This window comes from Salmo trutta, chromosome 26 (assembly GCF_901001165.1).
Source record: "Salmo trutta chromosome 26, fSalTru1.1, whole genome shotgun sequence".
In the NCBI taxonomy this organism is placed as follows: Eukaryota; Metazoa; Chordata; class Actinopteri; order Salmoniformes; family Salmonidae; genus Salmo; species Salmo trutta.
The window spans coordinates 13,101,058-13,128,144 of NC_042982.1; the positions used below are offsets into that span (position 1 = coordinate 13,101,058).

Consider the following 27,087-nt stretch of genomic DNA (forward strand, 5'->3'; position numbering starts at 1 on the left):
CTATAAAAGCCTCTACTCTTCTGGAAAGGTTTTCCAGTAGAGGTTGGAACATTGCTGAAAGAACTTGCCTCCATTCAGCCACAGGAGCATTAGTGAGGTTGGGCACTGATGTTGGTCGATTAAGGCCTGGCTCGCAGTCGGCGTTCCAATTCATCCCAAAGGTGTTTGATGGGGTTAAGGTCACGGTTCTGTGCAGGCCAGTCAAGTTCTTCCACACCGATCTCAACAAACCATTTCTGTATGAACCTCACTTTGTGCACGGGGGCATTGTCCTGCTGAAACATGAAAGGGCCTTCCCCAAACTGTTACCACAAGTTGGAAGCACAGAATCGTCTAGAATGTCATTGTATGCTGTAGCATTCAGATTTCCCTTCACTGGAACTAAGGGGCCTAGCCCGAACCATGAAAACAGCCCCAGACCATTTTTCCTCCTCCACCAAACTTTACAGTTGGCACTATGCATTCGGGCAGGTAGAGTTCTCTTGGCATCCGCCAAACCCAGATTCGTCTGTCGAACTGCTAGATGGTGAAACTCCCCGACGTGCCATTGGAACACAGGAGTGATGGTTGCTGATAATTGGCCTCTGTACACCTATGTAGATATTCCATTAAAAATCTGCTGTTTCCAGCTACAATAGTCATTTACAACATTAACAATGTCTACACTGTATTTCTGATCAATTTGATGTTATTTTAATGGACAAAAAATTTGCTTTTTTTTTCAAAAACAAGGACATTTCAAAGTAACCCCAAACTTTTGAACGGTAGTATGTGTATATTTGCTAAAATTTCTAAAAACCTGTTTTTGCTTTGTCATTATTGGGTATTGTGTGTAGATTGATGATGGGGGGGGGGAACTATTTAATCAATTTTAGAATAAGGCTGTAACGTAACAAAATGTGGAAAAGGTCAAGGGGTCTGAATACCTTCCGAGTGTGTGTGTCTGTGTGTTTTGACATTTTGAGGTTGCTTGGAGCCATCAGGCTTCAAACCACAATTTTTATACTGAAGATAAAAGATTCTTTAAGAAACACAATAAATATTCAAATACACCTTTCATCTGTTCAAATGACCTCGTTGAATGACTGCATGTGTGATTAGCAGCCTGCCACAGGGAAGAGAACAATGGACTCTGCAATGATCAATGTCTAAACGTATGAAATCAATCTACTTAATCACCTCCCTCACCTCAAGGACTTTTAAGGTCACGTGCGAGCGCTTACATTTCACATCCATAGCAATTCCCAATGTTATTCTAACGGTGGTAAAGCAACGTTTAACAGACGTGAACTGGAAACAGATGTGCCACGGTAGCCATACACCAATCCTAAAACACTAGAAACAAATAGCAGTGAATGTATTATCTGCCCATTCCATTATCTGGGTAAGCGCTATTACACAATTACTGATTCCGATTCTGATATCACTTGCTGCCGTCATACACTTACCAGCACTGTGTGACGCACCAGATTGAAAGCAGATAAAAATTTGTGTTGTTTTTTATGGGGTTGTTTTAAAGAATGACTTTAGGGGATTATGCACCCAGCTCATAAATTGAATTGGGGTAAAGTAGCAGCAGTAATAAACAATAAAATGGTACTCTGATATGCTTTATGAATATGGGCCCTGCAGTTCAGCATGTCCATAATAGAAACAGTTAGAAGTCTTAGATGACAGCTTCTCCTCAGGCCAGACAGACACCACTAGGATTTGGCCTACGTGAGCACATTAGTCTGCTTTTTTATTTCCAACAACATTCTTTCCTTATGGCAGTTTAATTTATATACGTATTGAGCTTTTTCTGCCTACTCTGGCAGTGTTGGGATGTTTATAAATTACCCTTTCACTGCTGTGTCCATGGCAACCCATTTCCCTTGCACTGTTCTGTAGTAGTGGGGCCTGTCCTCATTCTAACTCTGTCTTTGTTGTGTTTCTTGTTGTCCCGATTCTTCCTCAGCGCTGCAGTAAGCAGTAGCGGAAAGACACTGACGAGAGAGTTACTACTAAAATGACTCAAGTGTTCTGTGGCTGTCCTCTTTTTCATGGCCCTTGGGGAAGAAAAGGGGCCTTGTCTGGTCGCATTAGGGGCCTGAGCTTTTGTCAAGACACTAGAGAAAGGCTGCTCTACGAGTACTGTGAACAGTGGTAGAGTTGGCAAGCGTAGTCAATGCGTTCAATGAGAGAGAATTCTTCAACGCTTTACTCCATGACTTTCAGGGCATACAGTAGGTTTGAGATATAAAATACAGCTATGGAGAGAATTCACAGAATTTAATGACTGGTGCTGTTCAACTATTGACCATCTTTAAAAGCAGACTATATACATCCCCGTTGGCACAGGGTGCAGATACATTTGATCTACTAGTACTGGTGAAGATAAAGATCTTATGAGGATAAGGATAAGACAGGTACATGACCTGCATTGGGAGAAAGGGAGGGCGAGCATGATACAGAATGCAAAAACACAGACACCAACACAAGTTTAATATTATATTATTTATTTATCTTTGTACAATGTAATTACAATACAAATATGTAGGTTTAAATACAAAATTCTGTAAATAAAGAATACAAATAAACTCCACTAGTTTGTTATCACTACACTGGTTTACAATCGAGTTTAAGAGGTAATTTAGTTCTTATTTTGAACATAATTAACCTACATTTTAATTTAAAGGGCTGCAAACAAGGGTAATTTAACGAAATAAAAACAGCAATTTCATGAATGACTATGTCTTTTCTCTTAAAAGACGGGGAGAGAATTAATTTAGAAAATCTATTTGTCTAACCGAGCAAAAGCATGGCTCCTCACTACTGCTTTATATCTTTGGGAAAGCAAATGGATGTCAGTCAGTATTGTGCCACGTGAAAATGGCAAACGCCTGATTGGCCGAGTCCTAATGAGCTAATGACCAGGAGAGCGGGATGGATGAAGCCTGTTTATCTAGTTGTGATGTCCATTCAATAACACTGGTCCCCTGGGTCCCACTCCGTCTCACTCCCAGACACTCCTGTTGTTTGGGGCAGGATCGTACATAAAGCATTATAATGGCAAATAGCATAAAGCATCCCATCTAAGCACATGCGTTTGCCCCGCCTTGACCTGCCATTGGAAGTCTTGCCAAATGGGCTACAATTCCGATATGGGGTTGTAGCTATAGTATACTGCACATTTATTGTCTTTGTGTGTTTAAACTAAAGTCACGGAAGGAAATGCTTGCCTCTTTTGAGAATATGATCAAAAAGTAAAGTATTGTTTCTATGGAGCTCTAAATGCATGGTGAGTATCATTCTAAAAGAAGTACCTTTGTTTGGGAGCAGTGAAAGGAGTTCAAAGGAATGAAACAACCAGTCTGTTTAACGTAACGTTTTTCTTCTTTCATCTTTTCTCAGTTCACCACAGCCCTTCAATAGTCCACTTCCTCATCTCATTCTCGTAAGTATGCCCTCGATCTCTCCGTCTACCTTTCACCTTCCCGTTTTCTTTCCCTCTCCCCCGACTATCCATATCATATCACTTTCATGTCTTTGTTTTCCCTCTACAAAGATGGATGCTTTCCTCTGTCTGTTTAAAGTGGTAAATGACTCATCACTTCCTCTAGGCATCTTTACTCAGCCTGGTAGAACACACACAGCAGGTGCCATAACGTCTTCCTGTCACAATGGCCTCAGGACAAGAGCCTGGATCCAGAAGCCTCTACAAACTGACTGTAGTCCCACTATGTCAGAAGTGCAGCTTGACCAAGCCCACTGGGCACACACTGGTTGAATCAACGTTGTATCCATGTCATTTCAATTAAATGAAGTTGAACCATCGTTGAATTGACGGCTGTGCCCAGTGGGAGGCACTACTTTTGACCAAGGCCCTATGTAGGAATAGGGTGCTATTTCAAACCCAGTCCCAGTGACAAAACAACAACATAACTTCCTCTCAAATAAAGCCATCCTCGCCCCAAACTCCCCATCTTTATCTTACGAAGTGCTCAAGCTCTTCCCTCCCTCCTCTCTTGAACATCAGGCTCAACATTCCCAAATAGACCCTCGTAGTGTTGACTGACTAAACTCGTACTGGGGATGACTACTACCCTGTTTCAGAATATAACGCGAGTCAGCCAACCACGTTGGAGTGTGCTGTACTATTTGAACCATTTGAACCCTTTCCAGAATGTTCTAGGGTTCTAGTGTGTCTGCTGTGCAGGTGGAGTGGCACTGGGACAGAGAGGAGTGTTAGGTCACCATGGTGATTAGCTAACAGTGACTCATTTGGGTTGAATAGCAAATTGACGGTTATACATGGATTGGTAATAAATAGAGGGTGAAAAAAGCATGCTATTTACACTCGTTTCCAGCCTCTGGTTTCATGACTCATTCCCTCTCTTTGCTCCCTCCGCTGCCAGTTACAGTTGCTAGTTATTTCCCTCCTCTCTCCAGTTCCACAAAAATAAATACAGGAAGAAACAACCTTTGAACACTGATGAAGAAAAAAAAAATGATGTAAAACTATAACGGTTCAAATCAAAGTAAAAATAATAAATAAAAAAATGTTGTCCGTCAAACTGTCACTCTTATTGGTCGACGCCTCCTTTGGGGTCTCTACCGTCAAGTCGTGTCATTGGCTAGTCAACCAGGGCCTTTGCTGTGCTTGGGTAACATCAACGTAACCTCTCTGTGTCTCATCTCAGTGTCCTGTGATGTGTCCATATTCTCTGGCTCATCCACAGATCCCCACGCAGAACATGATTGCTAGAAATCCCATGGAATGCATCGCGAGGAGCCCCATACACAGTCATCATGTCCCCCCTGCATTCAGACACAATTTACACCCTGGGGTCTCAACAGAAGAGGAGAAAATTAAGAGGGGGGTAGCGAAAGCATTTAGGGCAGGGGGCTGGGGGGGAGTGGAGTGGTTCAGTCTGGTTGGGGGTCTGCATCATCATAGTCTATGCAGTGGCCTGACCTGGGTTAATACCGAGTTTAAGCTCGATCTCAAAGGTCTTTTGCAAGTCATTGGAGAAGGGGTTGGGCGCCGCCTTGGGTTGCGATTTGGTCTCCAGCGCAGCCCACTTTGCCTCGAAGCGATCAACCTCCTGGGCATTGGCTGGGGGCGGGTTGGCCAGCTGTGCGCTCTCTGGTGGCCAGCTGCTGCTACTGCCACCGTTGCTGCTGGTGCCGTTCTGCGTGATGGTGGCGAGGGAGGAGGTGGGAATGTTGTGGGGGAGGCCGTTGACGGTGGGATGAGCTCCGAAGGGTGGCATAGGGAACCCGCCCGGCAGGCCGGAGAAAGAGTGGCGATGCCCACCGCTGAGCGTGCCCATTTTAGGCCCTGAGCCCATGCCCATGGAAGGCCCGCCGGTAGAGCCGCCTGCCGTGCAGAAGACATTAGCCACCATCTGGGAAGGTGTGATGCCCACCACAGGCACACTGGCGTTGGAGTACGTCATGCTGTTGGCCAGTGCGGGCATGTAGGCCTGCATGGGTACAAACGCTGGCTGCAGGGGTGGCTGGGTATACATGCCCACGGGCGCGGGAGTGGCATCAAATGCCAAGGGAAAGGGCTGCATGGAAGTGGGCAGGGAGCCAGGTACCCCTGGCATGGATGCCCCCATTAGGGGCACACATGACATAGGTGCGCTTGACATGGGTGGCCCTGGAATGGCAGGGGTGGGCTGGATGGGTGGTGGGGGCAGGTTGGGGGTCTGTTGCTGGGCCTTGACGGCCTGGGCCACCTCCTCCAGCCAGCGCTCAGCTTCGGAGGGCGTCCTCCTGTGCCCACTGTGGACCACCGGCGGAGGGGACTGGACCGGGGGCTCCGCCTGCACCCAGGAGGACGTGGCTGTGGAAGAGAAGCAGAGAACCACACGTCAATCACATGTTACATCAACCCTGCTGCTGGATCTCTCTACCGCTTTACCATGTCAAGTACAGAGGACACACACACACCCTATTCGGCAGCCTTTTCTGATTAGGGCCGGGATTCAATGCAAGGCGTGCCATATATATAACAAACTTTTTAAGGGTTGAGCCGACATGCACAGCATTTACCATGAATATGACCTCCACAAACATTGGGTAAAAGGCCTTTAAAAAGCTGCATTGACGGCTGTATAGTGACCTGCACTATAGCACATCACAGACTGAATCCCGGCCTAGAGATAACTGACACTTCGCAGGCAAATCAGCCTTACAAGCATTAAAAGCAATACATTACAAATACAAACACAATACAAACACAATACAAACGCATTACAAACGCAATACAAAGGCATTACAAACGCATTACAAACACATTACAAACGCATTACAAACGCATTACAAACGCATTACAAACGCAATACAAACGCAATACAAACACATTACAAACACATTACAAACGCATTACAAACGCAATACAAACACATTACAAACACAATACAAACACAATACAAACGTAATACAAACACATTACAAACGCAATACAAACACATTACAAACGCAATACAAACGCAATACAAACACATCACAGACTGAATCCCGGCCTAGCGATAACTGACACTTCACAGGCAAATCAGCCTTACAAGCATTAGAAGCAATACAGAATTAGAAACATTACAAATACAAACACAATACAAACGCATTACAAACGCATTACAAACGCATTACAAACGCAATACAAACGCATTACAAACGCAATACAAACACATTACAAACGCAATACAAACACATTACAAACACAATACAAAGGCAAATACAAACGCATTAAAAACGCAATACAAACACATTACAAACACATTACAAACGCAATACAAACGCATTACAAACGCAATACAAACACAATACAAACACATTACAAACACAATAGAAACACATCACAGACTGAATCCCGGCCTAGCGATAACTGACACTTCGCAGGCAAATCAGCCTTACAAGCATTAGAAGCAATACAGCATTAGAAACATTACAAATACAAACACAATACAAATGCATTACAAACGCAATACAAACGCATTACAAACACAATACAAACGCAACACAAACACATTACAAACGCATTACAAAAACATAACAAACGCATTACAAACGCAATACAAACACATTACAAACACATTACAAACGCAATACAACCGCATTACAAATGCAATACAAACACATTACAAACACATTACAAACACATTACAAACGCAATACAAACGCATTACAAACGCAATACAAACTCAATACAAACTCATTCCAAATACAAAGTTGGAGTTGAGCTGTACACTACATGTTAAGCCAGACTAGAGCTCATAGAGAGAGAATGATAAGGTAGTCAGTGAGTTACCTTGCAGGGGGGCGGGGGGAGGGGGGATGGCTGGGGGCACAGTGCAGGCTGGCAGGCCGTTGGGGGTGGGGTTGGAGAAGAGTTCCTCAGAGGGCCTGGTGAAGGAATGGTTGATCTGGCTGCAGAGAGCGTTGATGCTGCTGTCTGCCTCGCCACACACAGACAGATCCATCTCTGGGACTACAGGGGGGGAGAAGGGTTGAGGATTGGCTGTCCTTTGAATGATTTGATGGCAAGATTAAAGTCTTGGGCCAAACATACACTTATAAAATGATATAAGATTAAAGTACATGACACTGGATGTAAACATTTCTAAGCCTTTTATTGAAATGTAATCTGTTCCCATGGTCCTATGAGGTCCACATAATCGTTTGTACTTCAAAGTAAGAAAATAAAAGTTCCTCTGTAACACACCTGACCAGTCTGTTTTTCATGCATGAGATTCTCTATAGCCTAAATCCTTAGTGTAGAAAACAGAGGGAACCTCTCAACCTATAGCCAGTAGATATAAATAGCTCAGAATTTGTGTAATTCCCCTATCAGGGACCTGTCCCTGACAGAGAGAGAGCAAAGCCTGTGGAGAGCAGAGAGAGCTGTGGGGCCAATCAGAACCAGAGGGGTCAGTGGTGGATGTAATCCCTATGGAGCTGCTGCTGCACCGTCCCTCTGTTGGGTCCTATTAATTAGGGCACACCGTAGCAAAACCTTTTGCAACGAAAACAAAAATGGGCATTTCTTATTGGACAAGTTTAAGTAGTCACACCCTGTTTCAGTCTGTTTTCTTCTGTTTGGTGCCTAATGAATATGACCTTGCTTAGAAGAACTACTCCAGGTGCAGATGTAGAGTGTCTTTCTGTCTGGAGAGCCCTGCTGCTTTGTTCAAGACTGCCTTGTAATGTCTCTCTTTCTGAACATTTCATTGGCCCATAGGGTTCAGAGAGGACGAGAGCAGCTGTGGGGTTTCTCTGTGTAGTAGTGTTAGTGTGCATGCATGCATGTGTGTGTGCGTCAATTTCTGGGTCTATGGCTGTGAGAGGGGCTGGCTGGGGGCTGTCTCTGTGGACATGACAGCTTTAAGGGGATGTGGAGGGACTGGTCTAGTGGAGAGACTGGTCTAGTGGAGACTGCTCATAGACACATTGTTCACTGAGAGACCAGTGAAATTAGCTGCTACTGTGTGTGTGGGTGTGTGTACATGTGTCCTGTGTGTTCATGCTCGTGTGGCTTCTATTGCTAGCTAAGTGCGTGTGTGGGTGTCTTCTATGCATGCGTGGGATTCAAATAGGTACAGATCCTATACGAAAGAGAGAATATCTGTACACTATGCTACTACTGCTACTGCTGCATACATGAATGTAAATAGATGTCAGGCACAATTGTGCTGCAACCTTCAGAAATGTGTGTTTGTTAATTATTAAAAGCCACGGTCTGCCACCATAAGCCTCATAATAACTATAATCAACATAACTGAGAGGTTTAATCTACCTCACTACAGCAGGAACAAAGCCGTGCTGGGAATCCTAATTATTATACTTATAACCATTACATGGACTCAGCAATCAGCCACAGCAATTAACAACATCCTTAATAACGCACTCATTTATTTATTTTATTTGACCTTTATTTAACTAGGCAAGTCAGTTAAGAACAAATTCTTATTTTCAGTGACGGCCTAGGAACAGTGGGTTAACTGCCTTGTTCAGGGGCAGAACGACAGATGATCAACTCCACTGCTATTATGACCTCAATCAATCTCTGGCTTCACTTGTTCCTGGTCAAATACTACTTTGGTGTAATTATAAACACCACCATACGTTGTCATAAGGGTCCAGAGTTTTTCCTGACCCATGATCTGACCAGGAAATAGCCCGGAATTAGCCTTGGTCATGTCATGAAGGCAGGAAAACTCCAGGCAGGAAAACTGCAGCACTATGTTGTCCTATACTGGGGAGGCTAACCACTCTTTGTCCTAGATCATAGAATGCAGAGACTTAGCTAAGCTAACATGAAGAGGTGAGGCTAACCACTCTTTGTCCTAGGTCATAGAATGCAGAGACTTAGCTAAGCTAACATGAAGAGGTGAGGCTAACCTGGGTTCTTGCTTTGGAAGTCGGCGGTCTTGCGCTGCAGGTTGGAAGGCAGGTCGTTGAGGCGCAGCGAGAGCTGCCTCTTGAACGGCGAGTTCTTCCCGCTGAGGGCCGGGAAGCCCCGGAAGGAACCCTGACGCACCAGTTGCTCAATGGGCGCGTGGCGCCGCGGTATGGCGTGCTCCACCCCCTGCCCCACAGGTGAGGCCGCACCCTCAGGGGGTGAGGAGGTGCCAGGGGGGATGGCTGGTATGGTACACGGGGGCTCTGGAGACAGACAGAGTACAATGGTTAATGTTGGACTACAATGACCAGGGTTAATGTTGGACTACAATGACCAGGGTTAAGGTTGAACTACAATGACCAGGGTTAATGTTGGACTACAATGAACAGGGTTAATGTTGGTATATAATGACCAGGGTTAATGTTGGACTATAATGACCAGGGTTAATGTTGAACTACAATGACCAGGGTTAAGGTTGAACTACAATGACCAGGGTTAATGTTGGACTACAATGAACAGGGTTAATGTTGGTATATAATGACCAGGGTTAATGTTGGACTATAATGACCAGGGTTAATGTTTGGACTACAATGACCAGGGTAAATGCTGGACTATAATGACCAGGGTTAATGTTGGACTACAATGACCAGGGTAAATGTTGGTATATAATGACCAGGGTAAATATTGAACTACAATGACCAGGGTATATGTTGGACTATAATGACCAGGGTTAAGGTTTAGACTACAATGACCAGGGTAAATGCTGGACTATAATGACCAGGGTTAATGTTGGACTACAATGACCAGGGTTAATGTTGGACTACAATGACCAGGGTTAATGTTGGACTACAATGACCAGGGTAAATGTTGGTATATAATGACCAGGGTAAATATTGAACTACAATGACCAGGGTATATGTTGGACTATAATGACCAGGGTTAAGGTTTAGACTACAATGACCAGGGTAAATGTTGGACTATAATGACCAGGGTTAATGTTGGACTACAATGACCAGGGTTAATGTTGGACTACAATGAACAGGGTTAATGTTGGACTACAATGAACAGGGTAAATGTTGGACTACAACCAGTAACCAATAACACTGATAAGGGTTACTGCTAGCCAACATACAGTAGATGTGTTGTTACACTTCAGAGTGATTGAGGAGAACAACAACCATCGACAGTGAGTGAATCCTCCTGTTCCTGTTAGCTCCATAACACAGGCCACATTTGACTTTCCAGTAACTTTCCAGTGATATGTTAGAATGTGAGAGACAGGTGTGTCTGTCTGTGTGGTTGTGCTGCTCTCCATCTCCTGATGAGTCATACCTTTCTTCTTGTCCTGCAGCTGCTTCGTGATGTCATCGCGCTCGCCCCCCTGCTGGCTGGACGACGTCATGCGGAACGAGCCCTCGCGCACGAAGGAGGTGCGGCTGGCATCGAACGAGGCTGTGACGCCGCACTCCTTCTCGCGCCGCTGCTTCCTCTCCAGGCAGGCGGCGAAGGCACAGCCCACGGCGTGGCTCATACGCTCGCCCTGGTGACCGCAACACACCCGGTCAACACCCCTCCTCAACACCCCTTTGGTGTGTGCGTACGTGGGCGCATGCATGTTCGCGTGTGTAAAACTCTATTATGTGTGAATAGCCACTAATACTGAAACATACACATTGACAAACCTGAATATAGCCTAAAGCCAGTAAATTTCCATACTGGAAAATGCTTTATCAAACCAAAGCCATGTCTTTGAGCAATGACTTGGCACTATAAAAGTGGTTATCACCCTGTAGGAAATATGTCTCCGAGTGCCAGAAGGTCACAGTGGATAGCGCTCCAAGAAGCAATTCAGATGGAAATAACCCTAGAGTAATCCTAATCTTAATCCCTGGGTGAGCGATGCGGGGATTGGACTAGTCGCTGGGCCTGGGCCCACTCACACACACACACACACCCTCACCGAGTCCTTCAGGGCCATGAAGCAGTGGCAGATCCAGCGGCGTGTGGTGCCGTCACGGCAAATGTAGGAGAAAGCCTTGTCATAATTGCGGTCGGGCGCGCAGAAGGACACCTTCTCAATGGTCTGGTCTACGATGAGGTCCTAAAGACAAAGACATTACGTTTTAAAGAAGGCTGATTTTGCCACGTCATAAATTAAACATATCACACATAACATGGTAGCCTATAGAGAATGCATATGATTAAAACACACATACTAACATATCAAATGTAATTATTTGGTGAGGAAAGATAATCTACCAAGAATCAACCTTTGTTACTCTCAAGCACTAGATCTTGTTCACAGCTCTACAAAACATGATGTAAAACATGATGTAAACATGATGTAAAACATGATGTAAACATGATGTAAAACATGATGTAAATATGATGTAAAACATGATGTAAAACATGATGTAAACATGATGTAAACATGATGTAAAACATTATGTAAAACATGATGTAAAACGATGTAAAACATGATGTAAACCATGATGTAAACCATGATGTAAACATGATGTAAAACATGATGTAAAACATGATGTAAACCATGATGTAAAACATGATGTAAACATGATGTAAACCATGATGTAAACATGATGTAAACATGATGTAAAACGATGTAAACCATGATGTAAACCATGATGTAAAACATGATGTAAAACATGATGTAAACCATGATGTAAAACATGATGTAAACCATGATGTAAACATGATGTAAAACATGATGTAAACATGATGTAAAATGATGTAAACATGATGTAAAACATGATGTAAAACATGATGTAAACATGATGTAAAACATGATGTTAACATGATGTAAAACATGATGTAAACATTATGTAAAACATGATGTAAAACATGATGTAAACATGATGTAAGACATGATGTAAAACATGAGGTTAACATGATGTAAAACATGATGTAAACATGATGTAAAATGATGTAAACATGATGTAAAACATGATGTAAAACATGATGTAAACATGATGTAAAATGATGTAAACATGATGTAAAACATGATGTAAAACATGATGTAAACATGATGTAAAACATGATGTTAACATGATGTAAAACATGATGTAAACATGATGTAAAACATGATGTAAACATGATGTAAGACATGATGTAAAACATGAGGTTAACATGATGTAAAACATGATGTAGACATTATGTAAAACATGATGTAAACATGATGTAAGACATGATGATGTAAACACATTGTTTTTCTCTTGTTCCAGAATCTGTATCAGGCTCATTCAGGAGTTTCGGCTGGTGACCATAGGGAACTATCGGGTGAGGAAGGGGCCCCCTCTCTTACACCCCCCCACCCCATGCCACTTTGTGGCCCCATGGTTCCTGACACCCTTTGAGTCAGAGTGGAATGAGTGGGAAACAAGCGGTGAAAGGGAAATGGGGCTCACACTCATCTAGGGACTTCCTTCCACTCTTCATCTGGGAATAGGAAGAGGGGGATGAATGAAGCGGGCAAGGAATAAATAACCGTCTATTCATTCAGAGCCAATTAGTAGATGAAGAAAGGCTGGTGGTGGAAGTGAACGTCTGGTTATGTGTGTGTGTGTGTGCGCGCTGGACTGGGTTTCCTCTGGGTGGGTGGAGGTGAGGGGGATAGCAAGGGGTGTGTGTGGGGTTGTGGGGGATCACTCATAGGCATGTCACTGAAAAACTGAAAGGGGGCACAGTGCTGAGTCATGTCACATGGGTCAGATACGGAGGGAGAGGGGGCTTTCTTTCTCTGTGGCGGTGGTGTTCTTTGACGCTGACTGGACCGGGAGAGGGAGGGAGGGGAGGGGAGGGTGGGGAGGGAGCTTTAGGAGACTGTGCTGACTCAGTGAGGGAGGGGATTACAATAAAGAGGGGAGGTAGAGGGATGCTGAGGGGGGATGGGGGGAAACAAAAAAGACTGCTTAGTGGGACTGTTTCTCCCCCCTTTTCTTTTCTCTGGCCTGACAAGAAACGTGGGTAATTGCACTCGCAATAGGGGCCCCTGGCGGCCAGACAGTCCTGTACTGAGGTGTGCGTGTGTGTTTCTGTGTGTGTGTGTCAAATCAAATGTTATGTGTGTGTGTGTACTGTGTCTCCCTCCCCCACCCAAAGCCCCCTTTGACATCCATCAGTAACACATGTCAAGTGTGAAAACTCAGCAGTCCGGCCTAAAGTAAGTCTATTCTGGCCAGCGAGGATAAACACAGTCATCGGGACAGGCACGAGGTACGGTCCTTGTGCTCTGAGTCTGAAGGATTACATCATCAATCTAAGCCCAGACTGAGAATGGCAGGTGACCTGGGAAAGTGCTGGGGTAGAGAGAGACCTGCAGTGTGGGTAAGGAGAGGGGGGAGAGTAGCAGCCGAAGGGTGGAGAAGGTGGAGGGTAGAGGGGGAGAGTAAAAGACGAACGGGGGAGTAGGGGGAGGGTAGAGGGGGAGTGCCAGCTTCTCGCCTGCTGAGCAGTTTTCTCTCTTTGTCTTTCCAACACACTTTCCCTACTACAGATGTAGGATCTTCATTTGAGGCAGTTTGCTACAGCATAAAAATGATCCTGCAGCAATCAGAAATGGGAATTATTATGTGGATTATAATTATGGAAATGTTTGTTGGGGTTGAAAGATTTCCATGTGGAAATTACAAACTTCAGAAGCCTTTTTAAACTTCAAATACACTATACATTTCAAATGTCCAGCATTGCAGGAAAGTTATCCTGCACCAGAGTGATCAAATGATGATCCTACATCTGTACACTTGCTCTGTCATACGAACTCTGGACTTACTGAGATAGAGACCACCTGCAGGGGTAACTATGGTCCCAGGCTGCTGTTTCATGTTTAGTCACTATTTACATCTGGAAGCAGACTTTGTGTGTTTGTATGTATGTTTAGCACACACTTTTATGCTAACAGCCCTGCAGGCACACTCTTACCTTGGTTTTGTCATCCACCACTCTGAGACCGTCTGCTGAAACCCACAACACTGCTTTCACTGTCTTCTTGCCACTCTGTGGAGAGAGAGAGCGAGAGAGAGAGAGAGGAGGGGTGAGGGAGAGAGAGAGAGAGAGAGAGGAGGGGTGAGAGAGAGAGAGAGAGGGAAAGAGAGAGAGAGGAGGGGTGAGAGAGAGAGAGGGAAAGAGAGATAGGGCGAGAGAGAGAGAAAAGAGAGAGAGATAGGTTTTCTGCAGTATTATAAATGTAAGAGTTTTAAACTTCCTCAATAATTGGATTTATACCAAAACATTGCACAACTGATCATATTTCCACCCTACACACCCTGATAGATAAACATGTCCACCACAATAAGACCAAAATGTATGCTTGCTTTATTGACTTCCAAAAAGCATTTGATTCCATTTTGGCATATAGGACTGTTCTAAAAGTTAATGATGGTGGTGTAGGGGGTAACATATAACATAATTCAATGGCAATACGAGTTTTAGCAAAATGAGCAAGAAAAAAATACAATTCTTTAACCAGGTACAAGGCCTTCAACAGGGTTGCAATATCAGCCCCGCGTTCCTCAATATTTACATCAAAGAATTGGCCAATATTCTAGAAAAATCCTCAGCCTCTGGTCTAAGTCTCCACAATTCAGAGGTTAAATGCCTGCTATTCGCAGATGACCTGTCACCCACAGCACATGACCTACAGCAGAGCCTGGACCTGCTAGAGCAGTACTGCCAGACCTGGGCCCTGGCAGTAAACCCCCACAGCACATGGCCTACAGCAGAGCCTGTACCTGCTAGAGCAGTACTGCCAGACCTGGGCCCTGGCAGTAAACCCCAAAAAGCACAAATAATTATTTTCCAGAGAAGATCCAGATCTCAGGGAATTAGACCAAAGTTTAAAATTGGTACAAAATACAGAGTACTGCACACACACTACAATTACTTAGGTTTAAAAATAAGCTCAACTGGACACCTAAATGAGACAGTAAATTAACTGAGAGATAAAGTACACAGGGCATTCTACACCATTAAAAAAACAAATTGAAATTGAAATACCGATTCCAAATTTGTCTAAAACAAATTGAATGTCTCATTGTACTTAATGGCAGCGAGATGTGGGGTCAACTTGCAAAACAAGATTTCACCCAATGGAACAAACACTGCATGCAGAGTTCTGTAAGATTATCTTACGTGTCCAGAGGAAAACTACAAACAACGAATGCAGGGCAGAATTAGACCAATATCCACTATTAATAAAAAAAAAAAAAAATAGCAATTACGTTTTGGAAACATCTAAAATACAGTGACCCCCTCTCATATCATTACCAGGCTCTGCAATGCCAAGAGTCCTGGGGCTGAGTTCACAAACCTGTTCTACTAACACACTGACGCCTCAGGACCCTCATCCAGCTGGTCCTGGGGCTGAGTTCACAAACCTGTTCTACTAACACACTGACGCCTCAGGACCCTCATCCAGCTGGTCCTGGGGCTGAGTTCACAAACCTGTTCTACTAACACACTGAAGCCTCAGGACCAGAACATCCAATCAATCAGAATAAACCAAATTACAACACAGTCTAAACAAGACTACATGACCTATTGGGAAACACAAGCACAAAGCAAAATGCAGTGCTATCTGACCCTAAATCAATAGTACACCATGACAAACTATTTGACCATGGTTACTGATCAAAACCATAGAAAAACCTTGACAAAGTACAGGCTTAGTAAGCCCTGCCTTGCCATTGAGAAGGGTAGACACAGGAAAACCTGGCTCCCTGTAGAGGAAAGGCTGTGCAACCACTGCACAACAGCAGAACCTGAGACGGAGCTGCATTTCCTGACAAAATGTACAAAATACAGTATAAAACAATTAGAGTATCATTTAACCAAATTTGAAACGCTTATTAAAGGTTTCAAAGACCTCTCGGATGAAAATATGTCCTGTTGGGGGAGGATGAAGAGAGCTGTGGGTTAACAGTGGTTAACAGGTTATTAACAGTGCACTACATTGCTGCCTGCCATAACATGAGGCAGTGTCTGACAGACCAACCAACCTGCACATGTCCGCTATGCCATTGCTATTGTTATTGTTGTTACTGATTATCCCGTTGACAATCTTGATTATTATTATTTTGATTATGTTAATATTATAAATGAATGAATCACTTAATTTCCAAAGTATGCTTTGGCAATATGTACATTGTTACATCATGACAATAAAGTAATTACAATTTAATTGAATTGGGAGGGAGGGAGGGAGAGAGAGAGAGAGAGAGAGAGAGAGAGAGAGAGAGAGAGAGAGAGAGAGAGAGAGAGAGAGAGAGAGAGCACCAAGGTGTTTCCACTCTCATCCAACACACTCACACCACAGGGCCATTCAATCACTCTGGTCTGGCATCATCAATTGTGCACTTATGTGACTGATGCTGCAGGACCGGTGCAGTCAGATCACCAGAGGCCTAAAACATATGGCTGTATAGTAGATCTAAGGGTTTTCATTGTCCTCAAGTGGCAATAGTGGAATGCATGTCCCAGTTGTTCTGTTTCTCTGTAGGAGGCAGTAGATAAAGAGAAATAGAGGCGGGTATCCTACAGAGGGGAGCCAGCTGGCTGTCTCTCTTCACAAGCCTCTCTATCTATTCAGCAGGGGGCACCAGAACAAGGCCAGGCTAAAAATACCATCAAAATATGAGGGTAGCTGGGAGAGCAGTATTCCTGCAATCCTACTGAGGGGCTGAGATGTGTGTGTGTGTGCGTGCGTGCGAGAGAGAGAGCGAAAGAGAGAGAGAGAGAGAGAGAGAGAGATGAGGGAGACTGAGAGCGCTGCAGGAAATGACTTTGAAAAGCGTGGCAAACCGATGAAGCGTCAGTATTTTGCATAATCCCAAAGAGAAAGCGCGAGGGGAGAGTAAAGGAGAGGGGAAGGAAGAGAGTTGAGGCAGCGAGAGAGATGAACTAGAGGAGAGGAGGAGGAGGAGGACGATGTAAAAGATAGAAAAGCACGTGAAAAATAAGGTAAAGCGATGGAGAGAAGGTAGCCGGAGAGGAAGAGGAGGCGAGCCTCTGAGAGAAGCTAAGAGTTGCTCCCTGACTACCAGACAGAATTACAGCCAATCACTATACTGCAGAATGGAGAGAGAAAGAGAAAGAGAGGGAGAGGGAACTGAGTGTGTGGATAGGTAAAAGAAAAGTGACAAAGGAGACGACAGGGGTGCAGCAGACTTTCTGATGAAGGCTAAAGGATAGAAGAGATACACACACACACACACACACACACACACACACACACACACACACACACACACACACACACACACACACACACACACACACACACACACACACACACACACACACACACACACACACAACTACCCTGCTGAGCAGTGGACAAAGCCCATGAAAAACGATGAGAAGAATAGGGTCAGGCTGGGAAAACAAACAAGACAGTGAAACACCGGAGCCGTCCAGGCTTCTCCATGGGTCTAGGCCTGCTCTCCCAACTCCTTCCCCATAGACAGAGCCCCGAGGTCAGGGGAGCCTGGGAGCTGACAGGGGTGTGTCTCCTCCTTCCTGACCCCCCTCTGACTGCATGCCACCCTATCCCCAAGACCCTGTCTAGTATACCAGGCTTCTCAGCAGCGCATGCTATGGTCGCTTTCTCGCTGTTTTCAGCTTGTGCTTGTGTGACCCGGCCTGTTCTGTGTCACACTGTTCGCACGGCCAGGGCGACTCTGCCTTCCCAGAGGGCCGAGTGGCGGGCGGCTGTTCTAAAGCTGTGGTACGGGGATGGTCAGGTCTGAGTAGCTGAGCTCATTACTGAGACTAAGGAGGGCTCAGCCCCACCAGGAGAAGGAGCAAGGGGCTTAGATTAGGAATTAAATGCAGATGCTTGGGGTGGGATTGGGCTGAGCTTAAAGACAAAATAGAGGTAGGTAGAGGGCAGAAGAGGAGAGGAGATATGGATCTGGGGATAAGAGGTAAGAGGTGAGTAAGGAGAAAAAAAGAGAATTGGAAGAAAAAAATCGAAACGGGTGAAAAAAGCTGAAAACATCTTGAGAGGGAGCAAGAAACTGCAGTTTTGCGGTGCTCGTGTATGTGCGCATGCGTGCGCGTGTGATTGAGTGTGAGTACTTGCGTGCTTGTGTGTTGAACTACTGCACACGTGCACGGTGCAGGATATCTTATAATGAGTTGATAACTCCACCAGGATAAGAATACCTGCCTATACAACAAAACATGGCTGCTTACGTAAACAGAAATACAACAGAGGTACCTGCAGGGGGTTAGAGTGGAGGGATACTTACAATTTTGAGCTTTTTGACAGCCTCCTCACACACATGCATCCCTCTGGATTCCTCCACCTCCACCAGACCCAGGTACTACAGATAGAGATGGAGAGAGAGAGAGAGAGAGAGAGAGAGAGAGAGGGCGAGAGAGAGAGAGAGAGAGAGAGAGAGAGAGAGAGAGAAAGAGCGAGAGAGAGATAGAAACAACAAGAGAGAGATGGAGAGAGAAACAACAACAGAAAGAGAGAGAAAATGTGAGATACATTAAAACTCAGAGGGAGATGCAAAGGCTATTATGAAGATTCATACAAACTGCATGAACACACAACTGTGCCCAAGTAACCTATGCAATCTAGTTCATATCCTCTGCATTCACATTATCACAAAATAGTGTAAGTCCTTCCATTCCAAAGTGAGCCACCAGACTGTGTTAGTTGCTAATAATGAGGATGAATGAGGGAGGATAAGAGACCTTTTACGGGATTAGATTTCCTGTCCCACAGAGTTCCCTGTGGAGCATCGGAGGCCCTTGGAGAGACAATTAGTTTGCCAGAGCTTTTTTTTGTAAAATACAAACCCATTCCTCTGAGCCAAGCCAGCAGAGTGAAAAACATACAGAAAAGCTGCCTCAAATACAGTAGATTGAATACTATCTAACCGCAGAGGCCTTTTGAAAGCATGAGTCACTTTATTTAACCCATTTAGAGTTGTGTGGCTGACTGAAGGTGGACAGAGAAAATGAGAGAGAGAGAGAGAGAGAGAGAGAGAGAAAGAGAGAGAGAGAGAGGGGAGAGAGAGAGAGAGAGAGAGAGAGAGAGAGAGAGAGAGAGAGAGAGAGGCAATGTTCTCTCAAAATTGTTTCATCACTGAGCAAATTTCAGGTCTGCTGAGCTCAAACTTGAACATTGTGCAACTTTGTGCAACTTGCTTTTGCTGTGAACACTGAGGCTATACCCACTTTAAGTTAGTTTTAACAGTGGTCAAGTAGGCTTCTGTGGCTATTATAATGTAGGCCTAACAATGGAGGAAACACATCCAATAATATTTTAACATGGAAATAGCTGTTCTATCGTTCAGCCTACAGTAGCAGACAATGTGTGGTGTCCAATGTAGGCCGACATTCCATGAGACTGAAAAAAACATGCAGGACTTGACATTAACCTGTTTATCCACTTGTCCTTCAGATAAGGAGGTGACTGAAAATGTCGTTGTGTTGTTTGATGCAAGAAACCACTTTACAAAATAAATGCAGCATTATTTCCATAACATTATTACAGAGAATTAGACAAATTATGCTACCCTCTGCCTATTGGCTACTTAGCTTATTCAAGCCTCTCTCAAAATACAACACTGCCCTTTTAGACAAAAAAAGCTCTTTACCCATCTCGCTTTTCAAAGATGTCTAGAAATACACGTTTTGTGCTCTTGTAGGAAGCAATCACTCCCCCATTGCTGACTAAAAATGATCTATAACTGGGTTAATACCTCACTAACTAGCAAAGGATATGAACAAATGTACACACGTCACTACATGTAGCTCTCACTTTTATCTCAAAACAAGCGTATCTACCCACAACCGCTGATGCTGTAAACACAGTCCAGTTCAAAGTGAATGGCACAGATCCATATATGGCAATGGTCTATTTGCATATAGGCCTACTGCAGCTCTGATTGGTTATGGCGCACCGGTCTGTGTAGAGTATGGGCTGAGTAGTGGTGTCAGTGCAATAGAATCCTACTCCGATGTGTTCTGCCTACCACAAAATATCTTATATAGTTAATTTTGCATACTAAGTCTTGCATAGTTCGTTTTGTTTCGGTATGTTGCATTAAAAGGGGCTAATATTTTGTTGATTCGATCACAATTCCCACAGTAAAGGGAACCGTTGATAGTGTTAACTAACGGGGAAAACTCTAGAAAGCTTAGTGAAGTTAAATCTTGTGCTTCTCTGCACGTGCTGATATTTCTTCTGTGCAGCAGTCCCGGGGAGCTGCGTACCCACGCAAAGTTTAGAGGGAACATTGGAGAGAGGGAGATAGAGAGAGAAATAAAGGGAGCGAGAAAGAGAGAGAAACAGAGAAAGACACCTTGTGTAGACTTTGGCCTGCCTCAAAACAACTGCTGCTATGCTCTTGTAGCAAGATGGCACCGACAGACATGGTCGCCTTGTTTCTAGATCTATAAACATTTCGCTGCGTACGCGACCAATAAACTTGAATTTGTATAGACCTTTTAACAGCTTTTTGAGGAGGACCCCAAAGAACTTCCGTCGCGGCTGTAAACAGCTAGCTAGCTAAGCTCGTGAACTTAGTATAATTCAGGGGTAGACCGCGAGCTAACAGAAGCTCGCCAAGCAATTATGAAAGTACCTGCATTTTTTCATTTGTTCCATTACAAACTGTCATAAACATAAAGCTCCCGGCTACTATCCAATCAAAGCCACATTTACATTTTCCCACCCCAGGTTTGCCACTATTGGCTTAAAAAGCAAAATGTAAACTAATATCTTCCAATTAATTTCCAGCAATATCTACCAACTGTCTGTTTTGTGTGCGTGTTTGTTTATCACTCCATGTAGCCAGTTAACGATGTTAATGATAACCATCTTGTGGGTAGACAGAAAGACTCCCCAATAACCTTCTCAATTAAATGTTAACTGCAAAGTAGACTTACCGGAACTACAGCACCAGTCAAATGTGTGGACACACCTACTCATTCAAGGGTTTTTCTTTATTTTTAATATTTTCTACATTGTAGAATAATAGCGAAGACATCAAAACTATGAAATAACACATATGGAATCATGTAGTAACCAAAAAAGTGTTAAACAAATCAAAATATATTTTAGATTTGAGATTCTTCAAAGTAGCCCCCCTTTGCCTTGATGACAGCTTTGCACACTCTTGGCATTCTCTCAACCAGCTTCACCTGGTTGAGAGAGTACAGAATGAAGATAGGCTAAAACTGCTTTTCCAATAGAACTCCCTGATCACACTTGTAGGTGATGTCATGGCGACAATGGCTAGCTAAGCTCTTGCATGGAAACACGTCATCGGGTCAAACGGTCGTCTCACGCCGAACTGCGCATGTGCAGGCCGTGAAATGGAAGGCACTCATTTGATATAAAGTAGTTTATTGACCAAAATGAAAACGTGTCAGTTTGTCAATCACGAGGTTGGAGTAATAATATGTTCAACTACTTAAGACATTGTCTCTAATCTAGGTTGTGCCTTTAGATTTAGAGAAAATTAACAACTAAGGAAGATTTTTTCACTTCTCTCATTTACTTCTCAAACCCCAAACCTTGGCCTGGTCTGTTTGATCTATTTCACAAGCGTTCCTGTAAGTCTTACGAAGTTGCGCCTCTGGGTTTAGAAACTCTCATTCCTCTCTTGCTGGATGCACAATTAAAAAGGAATTACACTCAAAAATCTTTGTTTTCCTAAAAAATTGTCATCTGATGTGATTTAAGCATTGACATGGACTCAGAAGATCAATTATCATTGTTTCTCTATTAATAATTGTACTATTGAGAGTAAAAAAACGAAAAAAAGATTCTACACCAGGAAAAATAAACCAGCAAAAACAGAATTCAGGAAAATAGAAATATCATTTTGATACTGTTTATTAACAACTATTTTACCAGCTATAATGACATATCTTGTACACTAAGGACAGAGGGATGAGTTGCAGGGTAGAGTAGAAGAGAAGAATGTGCCTATTTAATAGATATAACGAAATTAGTAGCTCGCAATTTGTTTTAAGTATCTCTCATGCTAGAAAAAAGTCCCCTGGTCTAGTGGTTTTCTCAAGGTTAAAATTAGCATTTTGACCATAGTATTTGCACGTGGGATGGTCCTGGCAACCAGAGTTTCATCTATTTTCATCTATTTAAAATGAATGTTTATAGATTTCTCAAAGAAGCTGCATTTCCTGCATGGATAGTAATGCTAGCAGCAGGAGGTGGTGGCGCTGGGATTATGTGCAGCACACAGGCAAGTTGTTTATCAAGTTAACCATCTATTCCAGGTAACGTCAGCTAGCTAGCTAGCTTGCTACATATAAATAGGATAGACAGACATCCAATATATCTTTTTTATGAAACAAACGTTAGCTTGATCTGCTAAAAACAACAACATTAGCTACCTAGCTAGTAGCTAAGCTAGTTAGCTAATGAACAGATTTCCAGTCCCAAAGAGAGAACTATGACAACACAAAAACACAATTGCAACGAAATATCAAATGCTATATCACTTGAGAATAATGAAACAAGTCCTGGTCTAATTTCTATGTTTCCTAACCTCAGATTCAGAGACCTGTGAAATCCGTTGAATCCTGTCTATGGATGAAGGTCCCAAAGAAAGTCCCAGGTCCTGGACAAACTGAAGGGTATATCTCCAATGGGCTTCGGAAAGTATTCACACCCCTTGAGTTTTTCCACATTTTGTTACGTTCCAGCCTTATTCTAAAATGGATTAAATCGTTTTTTCCCCTCATCAATCTACACACAATACCCCATAATGACAAAGCAAAACAGGTTTTTAGATTTTGTTCCTTTTCCTTTACTCAGTACTTTGTTGAAGCACCTTTGGCAGCGATTACAGCATCAAGTCTTCTTGGGTATGACGATACAAGCTTGGCAGAGTTGGGGAGTTTCTCCTATGCTTCTCTGCAGATCCACTCAAGGACATTCAAAGACTTGTCCCGAAGCCACTCCTGAGTTGTCTTGGCTGTGTGCTTAGAGCCATTCCCCTATAGGAAGGTGAACCTTCACCCCAGTCTGAGGACCTGAGCACTCTGGAGCAGGTTTTCATCGAGGATCTCTCTGTACTTTGCTCTGTTCATCTTTCACTCGATCCTGACTAGTCTCCCAGTCCCTGCCGCTGAAAAACATCCCCACAGCATGATGCTGCCACCACCGTAGGGATGGTGCCAGTTTTCCTCCAGATGTGACGCTTGGCATTCAGACCAAAGGGTTCAACTTGGTTTCATCCGACCAGAGAATCTTGTTTCTCATGGTCTGGAAAGAGTTAGGATAAGAGTAAAAGTCTGAACTAAGTTAGAGCTAAGGCTAGAGTTAGGTGGGATTTTGTAAGACGAAATACAACTTCCTTCCCTGTCGTCCCAGATAGTGTGCCAATTGAATCTTATACCTGAATATTTTGAACCAAAAGATTAAGAGTGCTAAGAGTTAGATTGAGGTTTAGTTAAGAGTCAGTTTAAGACCAAGTCCCAGGACAGGGGTCTCAGTCTTACCCTGACAGGGAAGTTGCATTTGCCCTTGCGTACGGCCTCCTCGTCTGCCTGCCACTGGTGGGGTCTGCTGGCCTCCGGCACGTAGGTGGGCTTCTTCCTGCGCAGGCTCTGACGCAGCTTATTCATCTCCGGGGTCTGGGGCTCCCTGTTGCTATGGAGACAAAGACACACAGGGGGGCGAGGTCAGTATGTGTTAAGGGTGCACTCGTGACAGCGAAGTTGCGGGAGGGTGTTATCATAGAGGTGAAACGACAATGACAAGAAATGACACCTCTGCTCTGAAAGCGAGAGAGACAACATGGTGGCCCAGAGGGGCAAACCCTATTTTAAAGAAATAAAGTGTTTGCCCCTGTAGACAACACTGTAACACGTGGAACGTTTTAAGTTCCTTGGCGTACACATCACAGACAAACTGAAATGGTCCACCCACACAGACAGTGTGGCGAAGAAGGTGCAAGAGCGCCTCTTCAACCTCAGGAGGCTGAAGAAATTTGCCTTGTCACCCGAAACATTGACAAACTTTTACAGATGCACAATCGAGAGCATCCTGTCGGGCTGTATTACAGCCTGGTACGGCAACTGCACTGCCCACAACCGCAAGGCCCTCCGGAGGGGGGTGCGGTCTGCACAACGCATCACCGGGGGCAAACTACCTGCCCTCCATGACACCTACAGCACCCGATGTCACAGAAAGGCCAAAAAGATCATCAAGGACAACAACCACCCAAGCCACTACCTGTTCACCCTGCTATCATCCAGAAGGCGAGGTCAGTACAGGTGCATCAAAGCTGGGACCGAGAGACTGAAAAACAGCTTCTATCTCAAGGCCATCAGACTGCTAAACAGCAATCACTAATTCAGAGAGGCTGCTGCCTACATTGAGACCCAATCACTGGACACTTTAATAAATGGATCACTAGCCACTTTAAATGATGCCACTTAATAATGTTTACATACCTTACATTACTCATATCACATGTTTATACTGTATTTTATACCATCTATTGCACCTTGCCTACGCCGCTCTGCCATCGCTCATCCATATACTTATATGTACATATTCTCATTCACCCCTTTAAATTTGTGTGTATTAGGTAGTTGTTGGGGAATTGTTAGATTACTTGTTAGATATTACTGCACTGTCGGAACTAGAAGCACAAGCATTTCACTACACTCATTTCGCTGCTAATGTCACATAATGTGTATGTGACCAATAGAATTTTATTTGATTTGATGATTTGAAATGAATGACAGTAGTGTTTTACACACCTACCACAACCTAGTAATTGAATCCATATTAGCATCATTAAATATCTATACAGAGCTCTCTCAATTAGATGTGTCTAATCACATTTCCATCAATGTTTAGAGTCAAAAGGCTTACAGGTAGATTATTCCCCATACCCCAGACGGTCCTTTCATCCTGTGGGCTTTGAACATTGGAATTATTGTAGGATGTAAAAAAACACACACACACACACACACACACACACACACACACACACACACACACACACACACACACACACACACACACACACACACACACACACACACACACACACACACACACACACACACACAATTAGGTCATTCAGCCGGAATACCTGTTTTGCATTGGTCATTTCAACGTCTTCATAATGAAACATGACACTGTCAAAACAAGTCCTGTTTAAAAATGCTAATGAGTCATTTTTTGTGGGAGTCAGTTTCTCGCTCTACAAGTATGAACACTGAACCAGAAAAAAAGAAACATCTCAGAATATCGCACGGCCCTGTTTAAAGCGGAACAGACAAATTATCTTACCATCTTGGGCATCTCAGATCTTGGGCATCTCAGATCTTGGGCATCTCAGATCTTGGGCATCTCAGCGGTCACGCCCCAAGCTTCGGCATTCCTTTCTCCTGGCTTTCACTAAGTATTTGTCTAGTTGGTGTGTTGAAGTGTTCCCAAAAGTTTGATCAGAAAGTATAATCAGCTGATCTAGATAAAGCTCTTCCAAAGCAATCTGTAAGCCCTGTAGAACTCTCCTCACTTAAAACACACAGGCCAAGGTTTATATACTGTCTCAAACACACTGCTATAAGATAAGTCTGGGACACACACATACACACAGCTCTGTCACCTTACGGGATGGGTAGCAGGTGTGAGGCATGGCTGAAGTGAAAGTGTGTGTAAAGTTGGGTGTGTGTACACACACATTGGGATCTGTTTACGGGGTACACTCAAAGTGTCTTTACTCATCGCTGGCATGGCTGGCATGTGGCCTCTGCCAAGAGTGGCATGTCCCTCAGAGGCCGGGAGGGAGGGGTGTTTCTGGGCAGCATGCCGGCAGCGTGGCACCTGGCCGGTGCCCCCTCTGGAGCAGGTGCACGGGGGCGGCTGGCGTCAGATGGGCCCCCAAGGAAGGAGGAGTGGGCTTAACGCTCTGCCACAGGCTCCGGGACATGGGGGACCAGCCCAGCTCAGGGAGGGGCCAGGGCTGGGGGAGGCAGGGCAGGGAGGGCCCAGGGAGGGGCCAGGGCTCTGAGTGTTGTGCTCCAGTTTCAGGGCTGATCTAATCAACTTGCTATGAGATCATGTGACCTAACGGCTGAGCTCCTGCCAAGGAGGCCGCAGAGGGACAGAGGGGAGGGAAACGAGAAGTATGGAGAGAGAGAGAAATAGATAGAGGGAGAGACGGTAACAGAGAAGGAGGGGAATGAGAGAGTGGGAGCGAAAGTGTCAGAAAAGGAGAGGAGAAGAGAAGTGGAAGAAAAGATGAAGACGGGGCAGAGGGAGGAGGGAGAGAGGGAGGGAGGGAGGGAGGGAGGGAGGGAGGGAGGGAGGGAGGAGACTTTGAAATCTCAATCTCATCTGATTGAGGTCACAGTGTTGGTGCTTGCTTCTCTCTGCCAGGGTATCAACCCCCTGCACCCAGCGCCCTGCCACTCACCCCAGTCAGTACAGACCCAGCATTCAGAGGGCGGCACACTTGCAATGCCAGACCAAACTACAGCCAGAGTGCAGTGAAGGAAACTTTGACAACACTTCATCCACTTTCACACCCCAACCTCTCACATTTACCGTCTAACTTCTCATAATCCTAGACCACTGTAGCTTTACAAAACATGCATCTCCACGGCTGAGTACAGACAGACCGACACACAGACACAGACACAGACACAGATATGCACTCAGGCCCAAGTCTCATACA

At 44.3% G+C, this 27,087-nt stretch overlaps 1 protein-coding gene across 2 annotated transcripts in view; it reads right to left on the minus strand.

Moving 5' to 3' along the window:
• Positions 1–2,486: 2,486 nt before the first annotated feature.
• numbl (NUMB like endocytic adaptor protein) overlaps positions 2,487–27,087 on the minus strand; it is a 64,643-nt gene continuing 40,042 nt past the window's right edge. For both annotated transcript variants that reach the window (XM_029714810.1, XM_029714809.1), the window contains exons 2-9: positions 23,891–24,041; positions 18,652–18,726; positions 14,324–14,398; positions 11,349–11,489; positions 10,721–10,928; positions 9,388–9,651; positions 7,298–7,477; positions 2,487–5,833 (exon numbers count right to left, since the gene is read on the minus strand). In XM_029714810.1, coding sequence (XP_029570670.1) covers positions 4,941–5,833; positions 7,298–7,477; positions 9,388–9,651; positions 10,721–10,928; positions 11,349–11,489; positions 14,324–14,398; positions 18,652–18,726; positions 23,891–24,016 — 1,962 coding nt within the window. In that variant the 5' untranslated portion in view covers positions 24,017–24,041 and the 3' untranslated portion in view covers positions 2,487–4,940. The remainder of the gene's footprint in view (positions 5,834–7,297; positions 7,478–9,387; positions 9,652–10,720; positions 10,929–11,348; positions 11,490–14,323; positions 14,399–18,651; positions 18,727–23,890; positions 24,042–27,087) is intronic.